We start from the raw sequence: 15,743 nt of genomic DNA on the forward strand, positions 1-15,743 counted from the left end.
TCCTCTACTTGGACCACACATTAACGTGACAGATGTCATAAAAGAGAACAAACCAGATTCAAAAGATTTCATTACATGAAACTTTATTGGCCGAATAACTCCATTTTTAAAAGACCAAATATAGACAGTCTCCATGCTCTCTTAAAAAGATCAATTGATCAACATCTTTATACAGGCCTCCCCTATTCAGGAATTTCTCAGACTTACTCAGAAAAGCAAAGTCCAACGATAGCAGATGACATCATACTACTTCTGCTCTCTGACTGACTAGCGACACGGAGGTCAGTATTGAGTTTGTGTTGAGTGGACATTTGTTTGTACAATCACACCAACAGCCCTCTCTGCCCCTAATCATTTGCATTCAATGTTGACTAGACTACATTTCATATATTTGTTTGGTATGTACCACATGACAGATAAAAAAACAAAACAATATAAAAGTTTGAAATATCCATTTAAAGTTGCTGGATATAATATAAAGTTCACATAAATGTTTTTAAACCAATCAGTCATGAGGAATTGGGAGGGTCATCCCTTCTGTCATTATCACGGCTGATAGCTGCACTTATAGGAAAATGTCTGACTGTGTTATGCTAACATGAGCTTGGTACCATGGAAAAAAAAACTGACAGGAATGATCAAACCTTAGGGATACTCTATAGAGTCAATACATCTAGTAATATGTATGGGCATAGGGCAAAAACACTGTACAAATTCTGGATTTGATTAAAAATAACACAAATTCCTTGATTTATAAATGACAATCATAGAGAAAATTACATAACATACTGTACAATCTTGTTTGAAAATAAAAAACTTCCCATAAAGATAAAAATAACAATAGATCCATTTCATTTCTTTATGTGTAAAAAATATCTCATTGAAAATTCAAGGGAGGTAAATGATGAAGCCATTCATTGGTATACGAACATATGCTATCATTACCCTCAGAACCTGTTGTCTCTGCGACAACTTTATTAGTGCCTCAAAACAACATACTGAAAGCAAACCACAATGTTTGTCACCTCAGAGCTGCTGCTTTTGAGTTGCTGGTTCTGTTTCCCACCCCGTACAAGACCTACCACCACATAATGCCATCTTGTGGGGGAATTTTAATGATATATTCTTTTCCATGTCCAGCCAAGGCCCTCTCATTTGGCTATGGTTAAATAATGTGCACATCGTGGAGGAATTTGATGTTTGGGATAGATTTGGTTGGCATTTTGCTGGTATTACTGTTTATTATGGTCTGTTGCTAGTGCCCGCCTCCGCTCCGAGACTCTCCGGACACCCAGTCAAGGATGATGAATGACGTACTCATCACCATGAAGACGAAGCCTAACGCTGCAAAACAGGCGGCCTGCAGATAAAGAGCGAGGCAAAAAGAGAGGGATGTGAGCAAATTCTCAGACATTGATTCATAAGCTTGACTGTACTATTTACTGCTACATCGCTAAACAAGACGAGACAACAGATTGAGGTTTTACCATAATCTTTGGTATGGATTTTAAAGGCTCTGTTTCTTCAGGAACAATCCTGATGTAGAAGATTCCCGGGAGGATGAAGATCAGGCTGGGTGCAGAGGTCGCTCCTAGGGTGGGAAGGGGGAAGAGGTGGAGGAACGGATAGCGGTAGGAATGCAGGGGTGAAGAGGAGGAGGTAGGGGAGTGGTCGAATGTTAACATTTTCAACAGGAACAAAACTACGAGAGGCCATTAAAGTAGTACTCATTTTAGTTTCTACTTTGTATAACAATAGTCTGTGAATCTTAACTAGGTTTGCACTGAAACCACAACCAGTCATTTTACATGTCTCCGTCTCGGCACACTTACCAATGATGCCGAAGATGTCTCGAATGGTGGGCACGAAGATGACCAATAGGTTGACGATGACGAGGAGACACACGGCGATGGAGATGTGGTGAGCCCAGTGGAAGGGCTTCTCTGGGAACAGCAGCTGCAGCAGGGCCCTGCGGATCTGCAGAGGGGGACAGAGAGGTGTCACCAGGCCTGCATCACACACCATGGCTGTGTCCATTTGTGACGCAGACTATGTCTCAGGAGAAGCAGGTCAAATACGTTCTTGAAACCTGTTAGCCAATTAGCGACCTAGCAGGGGGGGGGGGGTCTTGCGGGATCAAGAGCTTAATTATCCTCATACTGCAGTAACTTCAGTGCTTATATTGGAATAAAGAGGAATTAAAGTAACATTACTGGGCCCTTCAAGCCAATATGAGAATACATTAACACAAGCCAGCATTGACACTGTTCAGGGCTACAAGGTAGATTTGACTCTCACCGGAAAGAGTACCACAGGAACAGTAAGGGTAACAGCAACCAGGACAGCCATACGCACACACAGGATCAGTGTGTCCAATGGGTCCACTTTAATGTATGTATGAAGGAGCTCGGAATCTACTCCACCTAAAACACAGAGAAACCGAGAATGGTAATTATACTTCCAGACACAGATGCCTTAAAAAGGTCTTAAACACAAAGAGAAGTTCATTTACCAGTGCTCCAATTCCTGACTTCTCAAAATGGTAGCGACACGGTAACAAGATGAGTGAACAGTCTGAACATAAATAAGTACTTCAAAATTCTCATTGCCTGAGGAGCAGTGTCTTACCAAAGAAGGTGAGGTAACCGAAGATGGCGGTCAGCCCGTACATGACGAACATGGCCAGAATGGAGATGTTGGCAACCGTCTGCATGCGTTTCTTGGTGGCGCTAAGGTCAAAGTGCACAGACAGAGATCGATTAGTAGCTGAATTTGGCAGTAACTGTATGTGTGTGAACCACGTGGATATGTGTTGCATCTCTAATCGGAACTGTGTCAAGTCATGACTTACTCTCGTAACTCTGTGTAGATGGGAAGCACCTCAGGATGGCAGACAAAAGCGAAAGCCAGGATGGGGATGGTATATGCTGTCTGAAAACAAAACAGACCATGAATTAAATGGTTCAAAACTACAAACAGAACTTGCAGCTCATTGGAGTATAATAAACACATATAGCCACAACAAGTCCTTAACTCCATACTGTATACCGTTGTCTCATTTCATTTGAAACTAGTTTTCCTCTCTGACCTTCATGTTGATGGTGAAGGACTGTGCTTCACAGAAGTCCACATCAGAGGAGACAAATGAGTGGTTATCATGACTCTCCCCCAGGACGGACACTAAGTGGTTATCTTGACTGGTTATCTTCTCCAGTGGACACGGGATGTTGAACTTCTTATAGATCACCTAGTGGGAGGGACCAACTGACTGTTTAGTCAAGCACTGACGTACTGACTAGCCTGGTCCCGGGTCTGTTTGTGCTTGTATAGCCAACTTGTGTGGTCGTTGACCATTACAACCATGGGAGTGGGCGAGACAGCACAAACAGATCTGGGACCAGGCTATGTATTGCTCAGTTGGTTGGCAGATTGGTTAGAAGGTTGATGGCAAAGAAGACTCACAGAGATGAGGAAGAAAACCATACAGGAGAGAGAGAAGCCACTGGTGTAACCAAGGTAACCTGTGAAGTAATGACAAGAATACAGCGTGTTCAATAGAGCCATGTCACTCTGTCCTCGTGTGTGACCGAGGAAACATACCAAGATGTCGCATGAGTGAGAGTGGAAAGACGATGATGACGCTTACGATGATGATCAGGTACTTCCCATCCAAGTACCACTCTCTGACCGACAGCAGGGACATTAGACAACAAAGAACAGGCCAACTGTCATGTCAATCCATCAAATAACACTTTAAAAGGCCCTGTTTTACAGCCGACGTGATGAAATGACAGTAACAACTGCCCTCTAGAGACACTTACCCAGTATTGTCCTTCAGGCCCAGAAAGGCCTGCATGACCAACGGGAGCTCTGACTTCACAATGAACAGGTAGCTGGACATCGCTACGGGAAACGGAAAACAACAACGCGTTGACACACAACGCTATGACGGAAGCATTTTCAACCACACTTGTACTTGCACTTAAGCGGGGAACATTCACGAGGCTTACATATGATAACATAAGCCAACCATGGCTTGGCGGTCACATAATATACGGTACCTCCAATGTTGTGCATGGTGATGATGGAGCCAGCCAACACTTTGCCTGGTTGTCCAAAAGCACGGTGCCCTAGCTGCTCATAGGCGCGGATGCCTGAAAGAACACACACACACACACAGGCATGTTAATATTGTCTCTGTGGTTGTTGCTTTCAGGCGAACCATCACATCCTTTCAGCCACGTACTCTAGTTCCTTGGACATCTTAAGTAATGGTAGGCTATACTACAAACGTTCTTGGTTTCAGTAAAGAGATAGGTATCTTGGTGAAATACCAGCATCTTACCTACAACTCCTGCACTTCTCAGGAGGAGGTGGATGGAATAGGCAGACAAAATGGCGATGCATAGCAACAGGATACTGAAACAAAAACACACATTAATCATAACACTGATCTCGTAACAGGACAACGCTCTGTAATTAGTCTAACTAGCTAAATCAACATATCAGTACTACATTTGGCACGGCCTCATCAATGCCTCAGTAGTCTCGCGGTTCCAGACAGCTTAACGGCCGGAGTTAAGGCTAATGACTCAGTAAATCTATCGCTGACACAATTTCTCTGGCCGTTACAGTACACCTAGGCCATGTGAATGGCCATCACAGGTGTGACTTGTTTGTGACGCAGCTCCCTGGCCTGCCAGTCCACCCCTTCCCGATGGACACACAGGACTGATCCAGGCAGACCTGCCTTTGATCTGATCACTACAAGCTATTTATAACCCCAAATCTGATTTAGGAGAGCAGTGTGTGTATGAGGACACAAATATACACACACTGATAGGCCAGCCCACATACTCAGACACGGGAAGCGACTGCGAACACAAACAAACGGTGACACGGCCATACGACACAGATCAGGCTAAACCGTATCCTTCGATCACACCTTGTGTGTGCATCCTTGGCTCCGCCCGTCTAAAAAGCATGTGACTAGTAGAGGGGGGGCGTTTATGTCATTAAGTGAACATGTTATACAGTCAACAGACTTCTCAATAATGTACACACACACACACACATAGCCAGAATGTCACACCCATAATAGCCCTACTGTTTTCTTGTAAAACAAACAAATGTTTCCCGTGATGGATCTGCTGGCGAGCACTGGGTCTGGTATGGCCTGGATAGTGTATTTATCATAGTGTCATCACAACCAGTGTCATTCTTTAACCCTATTGGGTATATAGCCTGGACACACACACACATGTGCACACACACGCGCGCGCGCACACACACACACACACACACCTTTCAGCTCAGATCTGTCTGATCTGAGGTCATGGTAGGGCTGCATGTGACGTCAAGCCTTAAGTAACCACAGTGATATTGCCAAAGAAGGAGGACTAGCGCGGCCTGTGTTGTGTTGGCATGGTAACTTACAGGAAGAGGACGATTCCGGTGTTTGACATGGCGTATGCTAGTCCCAGAATTCCACTGCCCATGATGGCATTGCTGAGATTAAAGATGGACATTCCAAATGACGTCTTCCCCTCAAACTATGGTCCGGAAAGAAAGGAAAGAATTACACATACAGAATGGGCTGGAGAACATCTAGTTTTAGTTTACGTTTGCTCTTATACCTGTGTAGTAACAATGTAATTACACTAGTAACAAGAGACTGATTTCTCATGCGCACACATTTGACCTTTGAACTAAGGCTGAGCACTCACATCAGTGAACTGAGGTGCCTTTATTCCTGGGCTCTTCCCTGGCAGGAACTCATCTCGCTCTGCCATGAACTCCAGCCCGTCAAACCTAGAGAGAAAATAAACACATTTAGAAACAAGAAAGCCGTGGTACCACTGTGACACAACTCAAAAACTCAAAAATACAAAGATCAACGGGTAGCAAGATCACATATTCATTACCCGTCCGTTAGCATTGCTGTGAGTAATGAAATGCAGACAGGTAGCCTGTTGATGTGTTAGGGTTTCTGGTGAAGCAAGAGACTCACCCATCTTCTAAATTGAGCTTATCTGGACCAAGGTCCCTGCTATGTTGCCCGTTCATCTTTTGGAGCTCCAAACCTCTCCCAACATCCATGGCTGTGCTGGGGATGAAGATCCTGTGGACCAAGTCTCAAATGCAACCTATGGAAATAAAGAGCACAGAGTTGAAGTTTAAATTCGGCCTCAGATTGTTCTCCGGTAATATTGGAAGGGGGTCCTAAAGACATTACTCTGATGCTGATGATTACACATGGTGCCATCAACCACTAGACTAATTCTAATAAAGGTCATGTTAAACACCATGGGTTCTTTAAAAGTTAAATAAGATAGGACTATACTTTGTTGAACATACTCCTGAAGAATAACTGTCTGACAGTCTATATTTGGCTCTTAGAATATACAAGACGTTTGATGGGTTGTCCAGACGGAAAGTCTGTTGTGGAAAGCATGGTGCTGGTGTAATGAGATGACTATAACAGCTGACCTCAGGACAGACCTGATGACACTGGAGTTAGCCTAAACTCTCCTGACTATGGATGCAGTCACTAGGCTTGACATGACTAGGTAGAGGAAAGGCCACTGGGTTCGGAGAGAAACGCTGGACGGAGAACACAACGCACAATAGAAATAGTTGAAAAAGGGGCTAAACATGATTTGTGTTATTGATTTGTGTTATTGTATAACCTTATGTTCCCCTCTATAATACAGCATTGTCCTCTGTGTGACCTTAAGATACTTTTTTATCCAGAAATGTAATCAAGGCTGCATGAAGGGCTACTCTCAGTGTTGACCTACAGCAGAACTACCAAACACATGGTCTTAATTAACCAATGCGGGTCCACAATATTTAAAACCCATTGCCAGGATAAAGGGAAATACTGTTGAAGCATGGGTGTGGGGGGGAGGGGGGTGTAAAGCTATTTGAATCTTATGTGCCAGGAAAGGCTTTAAATAACAAATGTTGTCTATGGACTTAATGTTGTGCTAATCTTCTATGGGCAACACAAAGCAAACATGGAGAGTAGTTTCTGTGTTCCCAGTTCACACTCCCTAGTCTCAGTGCCACTGTGTCATGGGTCCGCTAGGCTGCATCCCAAACAGGACCCTATTCCCTATAGTGCACTATACTTGACCAGGTCCCATATGGCTCTGGTAAAAGTAGTGCACAATGTCGGGAATAGGGTGCTGTTATTAATGAGCTATACAACACTCATTTGAAAAGTCAACAGTGAGTTTACCATGGGTCATAAACAGTGTGCTTTACATTGTTTTGTGAATGAGAATAACTAGACAGAACTGGGTTGCTACCAGTTGGTTTGCTAACAGTTGGTTTGCTACCAGTTGGGTTGCTACCAGTTGGTTTGCTACCAGTTGGTTTGCTACCAGTTGGTTTGCTACCAATTGGTTTGCTACCAGTTCTGTCTAGAGGAGTTTTGGTCAGGAAAGACAGCATGCCACCACCCTTCGTTGGGTTGAAATCACCCAAGGACTAGAAAACAACCACATATGAAACTTACATCAAATCAAATCAAATGTATTTATATCAAATCAAATCAAATTTATTTATATAGCCCTTCGTACATCAGCTGATATCTCAAAGTGCTGTACAGAAACCCAGCCTAAAACCCCAAACAGCAAGCAATGCAGGTGTAGAAGAAGGTGTACATAGCTCATAACCTATTCCTCTAAATAGCTATTGCAAAAATATGACCATACATATAGACAAAGTGAAACGTTGATAAAACAGTGGCTGATACTACCAATTTTACCTAAACCTTTAAGTCAACTTTTAGACCTGAGTAGAACTGACCATCGGTGTGTCATGAGCCTCCCAGTCCACCACATTAGCAGCGCTGTGCTTCAGACTCCCACCACATGGCCCTTGTCTGATGCAAAACTGCCTCTATTGACAGTTGCCCTTCCATTGTTTCAACAGCTCACACACTATTACAACACACTACAACTCACACAGCTACTTACCCAGATAGTGGAGGGGAACTTCTGTTACCTTTGGGATGGATATATTTTTGGAATCCACCACTGTCTGTGTTGTTGATATCCACTGAGGACTTTTTTCCCCTCTCTAAAGCTCCTTGGGCTGAGGAAGGGAGACAGAGAGAGAGCTTAGGACATGCTTGAGAGAGAGAGAGAGAGAGAGAGAGAGAGAGCTTAGGACATGCTTGAGAGAGAGAGAGAGAGAGAGAGAGAGAGAGAGAGAGAGAGAGAGAGAGGAGTCTGATAACACACCTCCCCTCTTTAACCCTTTGTTAAACCTGTCGGTCAAATAATGTTGAGTTAGTCTGGTTGTGAATGGAATCTAGTGGTAGCTACACGTCTACATTCAAGAGATCCTGTTTAACTTGATGGACGTGAGCAAAACATTCTGTACGTTTTTCACATTTATGGTCCCAAACTATGAAACAGCGTGGAAGCTAACAGTATAGTACAATAATGGGTTGCCGTCTCTCTCTATCTCCATAGTAAGACCATCAGAATTAGTAGTTAGGGGTGGCTATTTAACATTGCCGTTGAGGTATTCGGGGTAGACGGGATCAGCGAGAGAGTTGCATCCTGCTCGATTCAAGGCCACAGCGCCTTAATTAGCTTAGGATGTAAGTGAAAGCACTTCGGTTACCTGCATTGTGCTTCTGCTTTAAGACTGTAAACATTCCAAACGCAAAAAATGTATCATGTGCCTGAACAGAGATGGACACCAGTTAGGTCAGCATAGACAGAGACAGGCAGCGTTGCACAGAATACATAGGAAATTGTCAAACAATCATTGGGTTCTGCTTGGGAGAATTCCAACTCTCATTGAGCCTGATGTTTACACTCAGAAATATGTGTAGTAAAAGACATACAAAATGTAGGCCACTAGTTGTTCAAAATGGGTTTGATCACGTCTATTTTCTGGTTGGTTAATAAAGTTCAAACTAAGTCAGTTATATACAGTGCATTCAGAAAGTATTCAGACCCCTTGACATTTTCCACATTTTGTTACGTTACAGCCTTACTATAAAATGAATTAAATTGTTGTTTTTCCTCATCAATCTACACACAATACCCTATAATGACAAAGCAAAAACAGTTTAAAAAAAACTCAATTTTAGCAAATGTATAAAAAACTCTAACTGAAATATCACATTTACATAAGAACTCAGACCCTTTACTCAGTACTTTGTTGAAGCACCTTTGGCAGCAATTACAGCCTCGAGTCTTCTTGGGTATGACGCTACAAGCTTGGCACACCTGTATTTGGGAAGTTTCTCCCATTCTTCTCTGCAGATCCTCTCAAGCTCTGTCAGGTTGGATGGGGAGCATCGCTGCACAGCTATTTTCAGGTCTCTCAAGAGATGTTCGATCGGTTTCAAGCCCGAGCTCTAGCTGGGCCACTAAAGGACATTAGAGACTTGTCCCGATGCCACTTCTGCATTGTCTTGGCTGTGTGCTTATGGGTTTTGTTGTGTTGGAAGGTGAACCTTCGACCCAGTCTGAGGTCATTCAGAGTGACCATCAGGTTCTTGGTCACCTACCTGACCAAGGGCCTTCCCCCCGATTGCTTAGTTTGGGCGGGTGGCCAGCTCTAGGAAGAGTCTTGGTGGTTCCAAACTTCTTCTATTAAGAATGATGGAGGTCACTGTGTTCTTGGGGACCTTCAACGCTGCAGAAATGTTTCGCCACACTTCCCAGACCTGTGCCTCAACACAATCCTGTCTCAGAGCTCGAAGGACAATTCTTTTGACCTCATAGTTTGGTTTTTGCTCTGACAGGCATTGTCAACTGTTGGACCTTATATAGACAGATGTGTGCCTTTCCAAATCATGTCCAATCAATTGAATTTTCCACAGGTGGACTCCAATCCAGTTGTAGAATAACATCTCAAGGATGATCCATGGAAACAGGATGCACCTGAGCCTTTCGAGTCTCATAGCAAACTACTTATGTACAGTGCCTTGCGAAAGTATTCGGCCCCCTTGAACTTTGCGACCTTTTGCCACATTTCAGGCTTCAAACATAAAGATATAAAACTGTATTTTTTGGTGAAGAATCAACAACAAGTGGGACACAATCATGAAGTGGAACGACATTTATTGGATATTTCAAACTTTTTTAACAAATCAAAAACTGAAAAATTGGGCGTGCAAAATTATTCAGCCCCTTTACTTTCAGTGCAGCAAACTCTCTCCAGAAGTTCAGTGAGGATCTCTGAATGATCCAATGTTGACCTAAATGACTAATGATGATAAATACAATCCACCTGTGTGTAATCAAGTCTCCGTAAAAAATGCACCTGCACTGTGATAGTCTCAGAGGTCCGTTAAAAGCGCAGAGAGCATCATGAAGAACAAGGAACACACCAGGCAGGTCCGAGATACTGTTGTGAAGAAGTTTAAAGCCGGATTTGGATACAAAAAGATTTCCCAAGCTTTAAACATCCCAAGGAGCACTGTGCAAGCGATAATATTGAAATGGAAGGAGTATCAGACCACTGCAAATCTACAAAGACCTGGCCGTCCCTCTAAACTTTCAGCTCATACAAGGAGAAGACTGATCAGAGATGCAGCCAAGAGGCCCATGATCACTCTGGATGAACTGCAGAGATCTACAGCTGAGGTGGGAGACTCTGTCCATAGGACAACAATCAGTCGTATATTGCACAAATCTGGCCTTTATGGAAGAGTGGCAAGAAGAAAGCCATTTCTTAAAGATATCCATAAAAAGTGTTGTTTAAAGTTTGCCACAAGCCACCTGGGAGACACACCAAACATGTGGAAGAAGGTGCTCTGGTCAGATGAAACCAAAATGGAACTTTTTGGCAACAATGCAAAACGTTATGTTTGGCGTAAAAGCAACACGGCTCATCACCCTAAACACACCATCCCCACTGTCAAACATGGTGGTGGCAGCATCATGGTTTGGGCCTGCTTTTCTTCAGCAGGGACAGGGAAGATGGTTAAAATTGATGGGAAGATGGATGGAGCCAAATACAGGACCATTCTGGAAGAAAACCTGATGGAGTCTGCAAAAGACCTGAGACTGGGACAGAGATTTGTCTTCCAACAAGACAATGATCCAAAACATAAAGCAAAATCTACAATGGAATGGTTCAAAAATAAACATATCCAGGTGTTAGAATGGCCAAGTCAAAGTCCAGACCTGAATCCAATCGAGAATCTGTGGAAAGAAATGAAAACTGCTGTTCACAAATGCTCAACATCCAACCTCACTGAGCTCGAGCTGTTTTGCAAGGAGGAATGGGAAAAAATTTCAGTCTCTCGATGTGCAAAACTGATAGAGACATACCCCAAGCGACTTACAGCTGTAATCGCAGCAAAAGGTGGCGCTACAAAGTATTAACTTAAGGGGGCTGAATAATTTTGCACGCCCAATTTTTCAGTTTTTGATTTGTTAAAAAAGTTTGAAATATCCAATAAATGTCGTTCCACTTCATGATTGTGTCCCACTTGTTGTTGATTCTTCACAAAAAAAATACAGTTTTATATCTTTATGTTTGAAGCCTGAAATGTGGCAAAAGGTCGCAAAGTTCAAGGGGGCGAATACTTTCGCAAGGCACTGTAAATACGGTATTTCTATTTTTAATAGATTTGCTGTTTTCTGTTTTCGCTTTGTCATTATGGGGTATTGTGTTCAGATTGAAGAGGATTTTTTATTTATTTAATCCATTTTAGAATATGGCTGTAATGTAACAAAATGTGTAAAAAGTCAAGGGTTCTTAAAACTTACCGAATGCAGTATATGAGTTCGGGAATGCACCCCCCCCAACCAACATCTACATTTACTTAATCGACCATGACACAAAGGAAGGTCACAGCTACCGCGAAAACAGAAAGCTGACGTTTCCATTGAGCTGACGTTTCCATTGACTGAAACGTCAGTACATTATTTCCTTGTAGTACTTGACAATTGTAAATTATCTTTCTGAAATTTGACTGATGTCACCACTGTATTTCTTAATTTTACAGCAGTGTGCTAAATTAGGGTCACACAGAGTGTTTCTTGGTAGTCTTAAACAAATGTACTTTGAAACAAAAGTATACAACCTCACACACATGGTTATGGGCTCAAAAAAAGAAGACACGTGTACCATGTCAGATATAAAATGTATTCCATTTTGAGTTTGCATCCCAATAATACACTTCATATACATCACAGGAGACTGAAATATAACAGAACCGTTTGACGAAAAGAAAACACCGGACTTTCGGGGGGTTGTTTGATATGATGTTTATTAATTATGAAATTATTATTATATTAATAACATTCCACCCATGAGGGCCACTAAAGGGGCGATTTGGTCATTTGACTGCAGGAAAGGCCTACGACTATGGCTGATATTAAATTAAAACTGCATTTTGGTTAACACGCCATGAAGATGAATGACTCTTATTTCAATTAAATGATGCATGATTGTCATCTCAGTACTTGTAGCCAAATTGAATGTAAAATAAAGAATTACTTAAATGTATCCCAACACTAAGTTTACAGTAGAATGGTCGTCTTACTTTTAATGTTGTTACTATCGCTACATTCAAAAGCAAAAGTACTGTACGTTTCATGACCCACATGGCGTCTGCGGAATGGTGTCAGATCGTCGACAGCAGGACATGTCCTTGTACTCACCTCTCTTACTGGTCTGTAACAGACAGGTCTCCCTCCGCAAGAGCAGAAAGGTCAGGACCCACCAAGGAAGGATGGCCAATATACTGTAAATGCTTCAGTTGCAGGTAATGCAGCTGCTCGTCATGTTTCAAATGACGCCGCTAAACCAGGGAGTCCTCTTTGGAACTGCACGAGAAGAGCTAAAGTAGGAGTGAAGGGGGAGAAAATGCGCGGGAGTAGAGGCAGATACTTGCACTTAGCCCCTCCCGGTACCTACACTTGACGTGATCTGTTCCTTAGCACAATCAACAGATCATCACTATGAGGAGTATGTAGTGGGGGAATGTTCACTCAGGAGGCAAAACTATTATCTACAGAAGGTTTTCAAATTCTCTACTACAGGACACTGAAGCTCTGTGCCCACATTGATCTGAGAATAAAGTTGTCGTTAGGCATAAAAAATAAAAATGTTCGGCTATCTAACTAAAACTTCCATAGCAAGGCTGAACAAGTTCACTGGAAACTACTGCCATCAATCAGCACTATTTGTGTCGTAAATCAAATTGGGGAAATATAAAGAATATAGGGACTCTAATGTTTGCGCAACAGCTTCCTCCGCGCTTGACATGCAAAGCTGAACGACCACAGATGTAAATGTAAAAATTCTTAGTAACCATAGGAAGTATATGAAACCTTAGCATAGCCAACTCCACATTTGATCTCTACAGAATTTGACAATTGTCCAAATACATGGGTGATTTTGCTATATGATCATACTTTAGTCCTGATGCCATATAGAGTGACTAAAGGCAGCACGGAAGGGCACAATGAATACAGGAGTATTATTCAATTGACAACAGTCTGTTTTCTGATGATAAACACTCATGCTCATTTTGCATTATTGATGAAGAGCAACAGATCACTCTGTGTTGGAGTTTAGCATCCACTGTCATTTGATTACACAACACCAACCGTAAGCTTTGGGATGCTTGCCCTATGGTGAGAAGGCAGCCTCTGAATGTGATCATGTGAAATATGTTACAGAAGTATGAGACAATAGAATGCTGACAATTTAGAAAAACGAGTGTCTTTATTTGACTAATAAATCCATATCGCAGATTGATAACACATATAAACCACTACATGGGGGAAATGTCAGTGTGTTGCTATATTTTCCTTTATTATGCACCCAGGAAAAGAAGCTACAGCAAGCCTCAGGATTGGATGCATGGCCCTGAGGGCGGCTACACACAAAGAACTGCCTGCCAAAGTTTGGCCCCGCCTTCTTGACTGTGAGGCGTAAACGGGGTTCGCCATGTACCTCACAGGGGGGCGATGGGGACGACCCACGCAGGACTGTCTTCCAGAACCCCCCCCTACAGTAGGATCTGACGCCAGGGCCTCCTCTTTCTCCTGGTTCTGACGACTACAACACTCGATGTCACAGGAAGGCCAAAAAGATCATCAAGGACAACAACCACCCGAGCCACTGCCTGTTCACCCCGCTATCATCCAGAAGGCGAGGTCAGTACAGGTGCATCAAAGCTTGGACCGAGAGACTGAAAAACAGCTTCTATCTCAAAGCCATCAGACTGTTAAACAGCCACCACTAACATTGAGTGGCTGCTGCCAACATACTGACTCAACTCCAGCCACTTTAATAATTACAAACGGGATGTAATAAATGTATCACTAGTCACTTTAAACAATGCCACTTTATATAATGTTTACATACCCTACATTACTCATCTCATATGTATATACTGTACTGTATACCATCTACTGCATCTTGCCTATGCCGTTCGGCCATCGCTCATCCATATATTTATATGTACATATTCTTATTCATTCCTTTACACTTGTGTGTATAAGGTAGTTGTTGTGAAAGTGTTAGGTTACTTGTTAGATATTACTGCATGGTCGGAACTAGAAGGACAAGCATTTCGCTACACTCGCATTAACATCTACTAAACATGTGTATGTGACCAATACAATTTGATTTGATTTGACACTGACCCCTTCCACTTGAACTCCCTGGGGGTTGTCTTGAGGCTTTGGGCCAGCCTTTAGTGTCTTACTCTTTATGGGACAAATGACTCCTGCTTAACGTCCTCTTCTTTCCAGAGCTTGTCCCTGCTCTCAGTGGATTCAGGTACTCTCAGGTCTCCCCAGCCTCCTGAGATACTGATAGTGGGTCCTTGCACCCAACCCAAGTCCCCCTGCATATGGCCTACTCACCTCCCAGCTTCCAAAATGGATTCAGCCCGATACTGAAGCAGCTTGTAAAACTGCAGTTCGAACAGTTTCCATTCAGGCTTTTCTGGGTCAGCTCGTGGGATAACCATATCTGTTTCATGTCAGTCTTCACACCTGTGAAAAAGCAAGTGGGCACACAGACTGGAAGAAACACTCAGATCACATGAGAAACACGTGATGGCTTTTCAGTACAACAACAAGTAAACAATTGAAACTTTCCATTACAATATTTCTTCAAATATTGAAAGTCATGGGACAAATCATATGATAAAAGTATTTTTTCTCCCCTGTGCTGTGTGAGAACAGCCCTTCCCTCGTTGTCCAGGACATGCTGCTCCTCACTGGAGAACTCTCCCTGGTCTCCATAGCATTCAACGGTCATCTTGTGGTTTTTGGTCAGCAGGCCGGTCAGGCCCTCCACTGCAGAAAATGGGGTGGCACTGTCTTTGCAGTAAGTATCACCACCTATTTAATAAACCAATTAAGAAGGTACATTTTATGAGTGTGTACAGTGGCAAGAAAAAGTAGGTGAACCCTTTGGAAATACTTAGATTTCTGCATAAATTGATCATAACATTTGATCTGATCTTCATCTAGAGCTTGTTCATTTCTATGCCTATGTAGGCTACTGTAGCCTACCATGTTATACAATAAATGTTAAGATTGATACATTTGCATCTGTTGGCCATCAACTAGCCTGTTAATTTCTATGCCTATGCAGGCTACTGTAGCCTACCATTTTATACAATAAATATGTTGAAATGACGGTATCACTGGAGTCATTACAAATCAGTTTGTGCCACACTTGTGTTGACTACCTGGAGCTTGCAAACTGATTTAATAAATAGCCTATAACTTCAG

The 15,743-nt window shown here is 42.7% G+C and overlaps 1 protein-coding gene across 2 annotated transcripts; it reads right to left on the bottom strand.

Annotated features, from left to right (window-relative positions):
• Positions 1–57: 57 nt before the first annotated feature.
• LOC109869632 (sodium-coupled neutral amino acid transporter 3) lies at positions 58–12,863 on the bottom strand. 2 transcript variants are annotated; one of them, XM_020459895.2, is made up of 17 exons: positions 12,648–12,863; positions 7,986–8,103; positions 6,011–6,146; positions 5,727–5,811; positions 5,437–5,552; positions 4,346–4,419; positions 4,062–4,154; positions 3,822–3,903; positions 3,601–3,683; positions 3,463–3,521; positions 3,089–3,247; positions 2,852–2,931; positions 2,629–2,729; positions 2,299–2,423; positions 1,833–1,977; positions 1,488–1,591; positions 58–1,360 (listed from the first exon to the last, which is right to left on the bottom strand). In XM_020459895.2, the coding sequence occupies exons 3-17, from the start codon at positions 6,097–6,099 to the stop codon at positions 1,256–1,258; spliced, it is 1,500 nt and encodes a 499-aa protein (XP_020315484.1). In that variant the 5' UTR covers positions 6,100–6,146; positions 7,986–8,103; positions 12,648–12,863; the 3' UTR covers positions 58–1,255. The 2 variants fall into 2 exon arrangements, with proteins under 2 accessions (XP_020315484.1, XP_020315485.1); XM_020459896.2 differs by having other exon boundaries at positions 8,014–8,103; positions 12,648–12,848.
• Positions 12,864–15,743: the final 2,880 nt, after the last annotated feature.

This window comes from Oncorhynchus kisutch, linkage group LG24 (assembly GCF_002021735.2).
Source record: "Oncorhynchus kisutch isolate 150728-3 linkage group LG24, Okis_V2, whole genome shotgun sequence".
Classification (NCBI taxonomy): domain Eukaryota; kingdom Metazoa; phylum Chordata; class Actinopteri; order Salmoniformes; family Salmonidae; genus Oncorhynchus; species Oncorhynchus kisutch.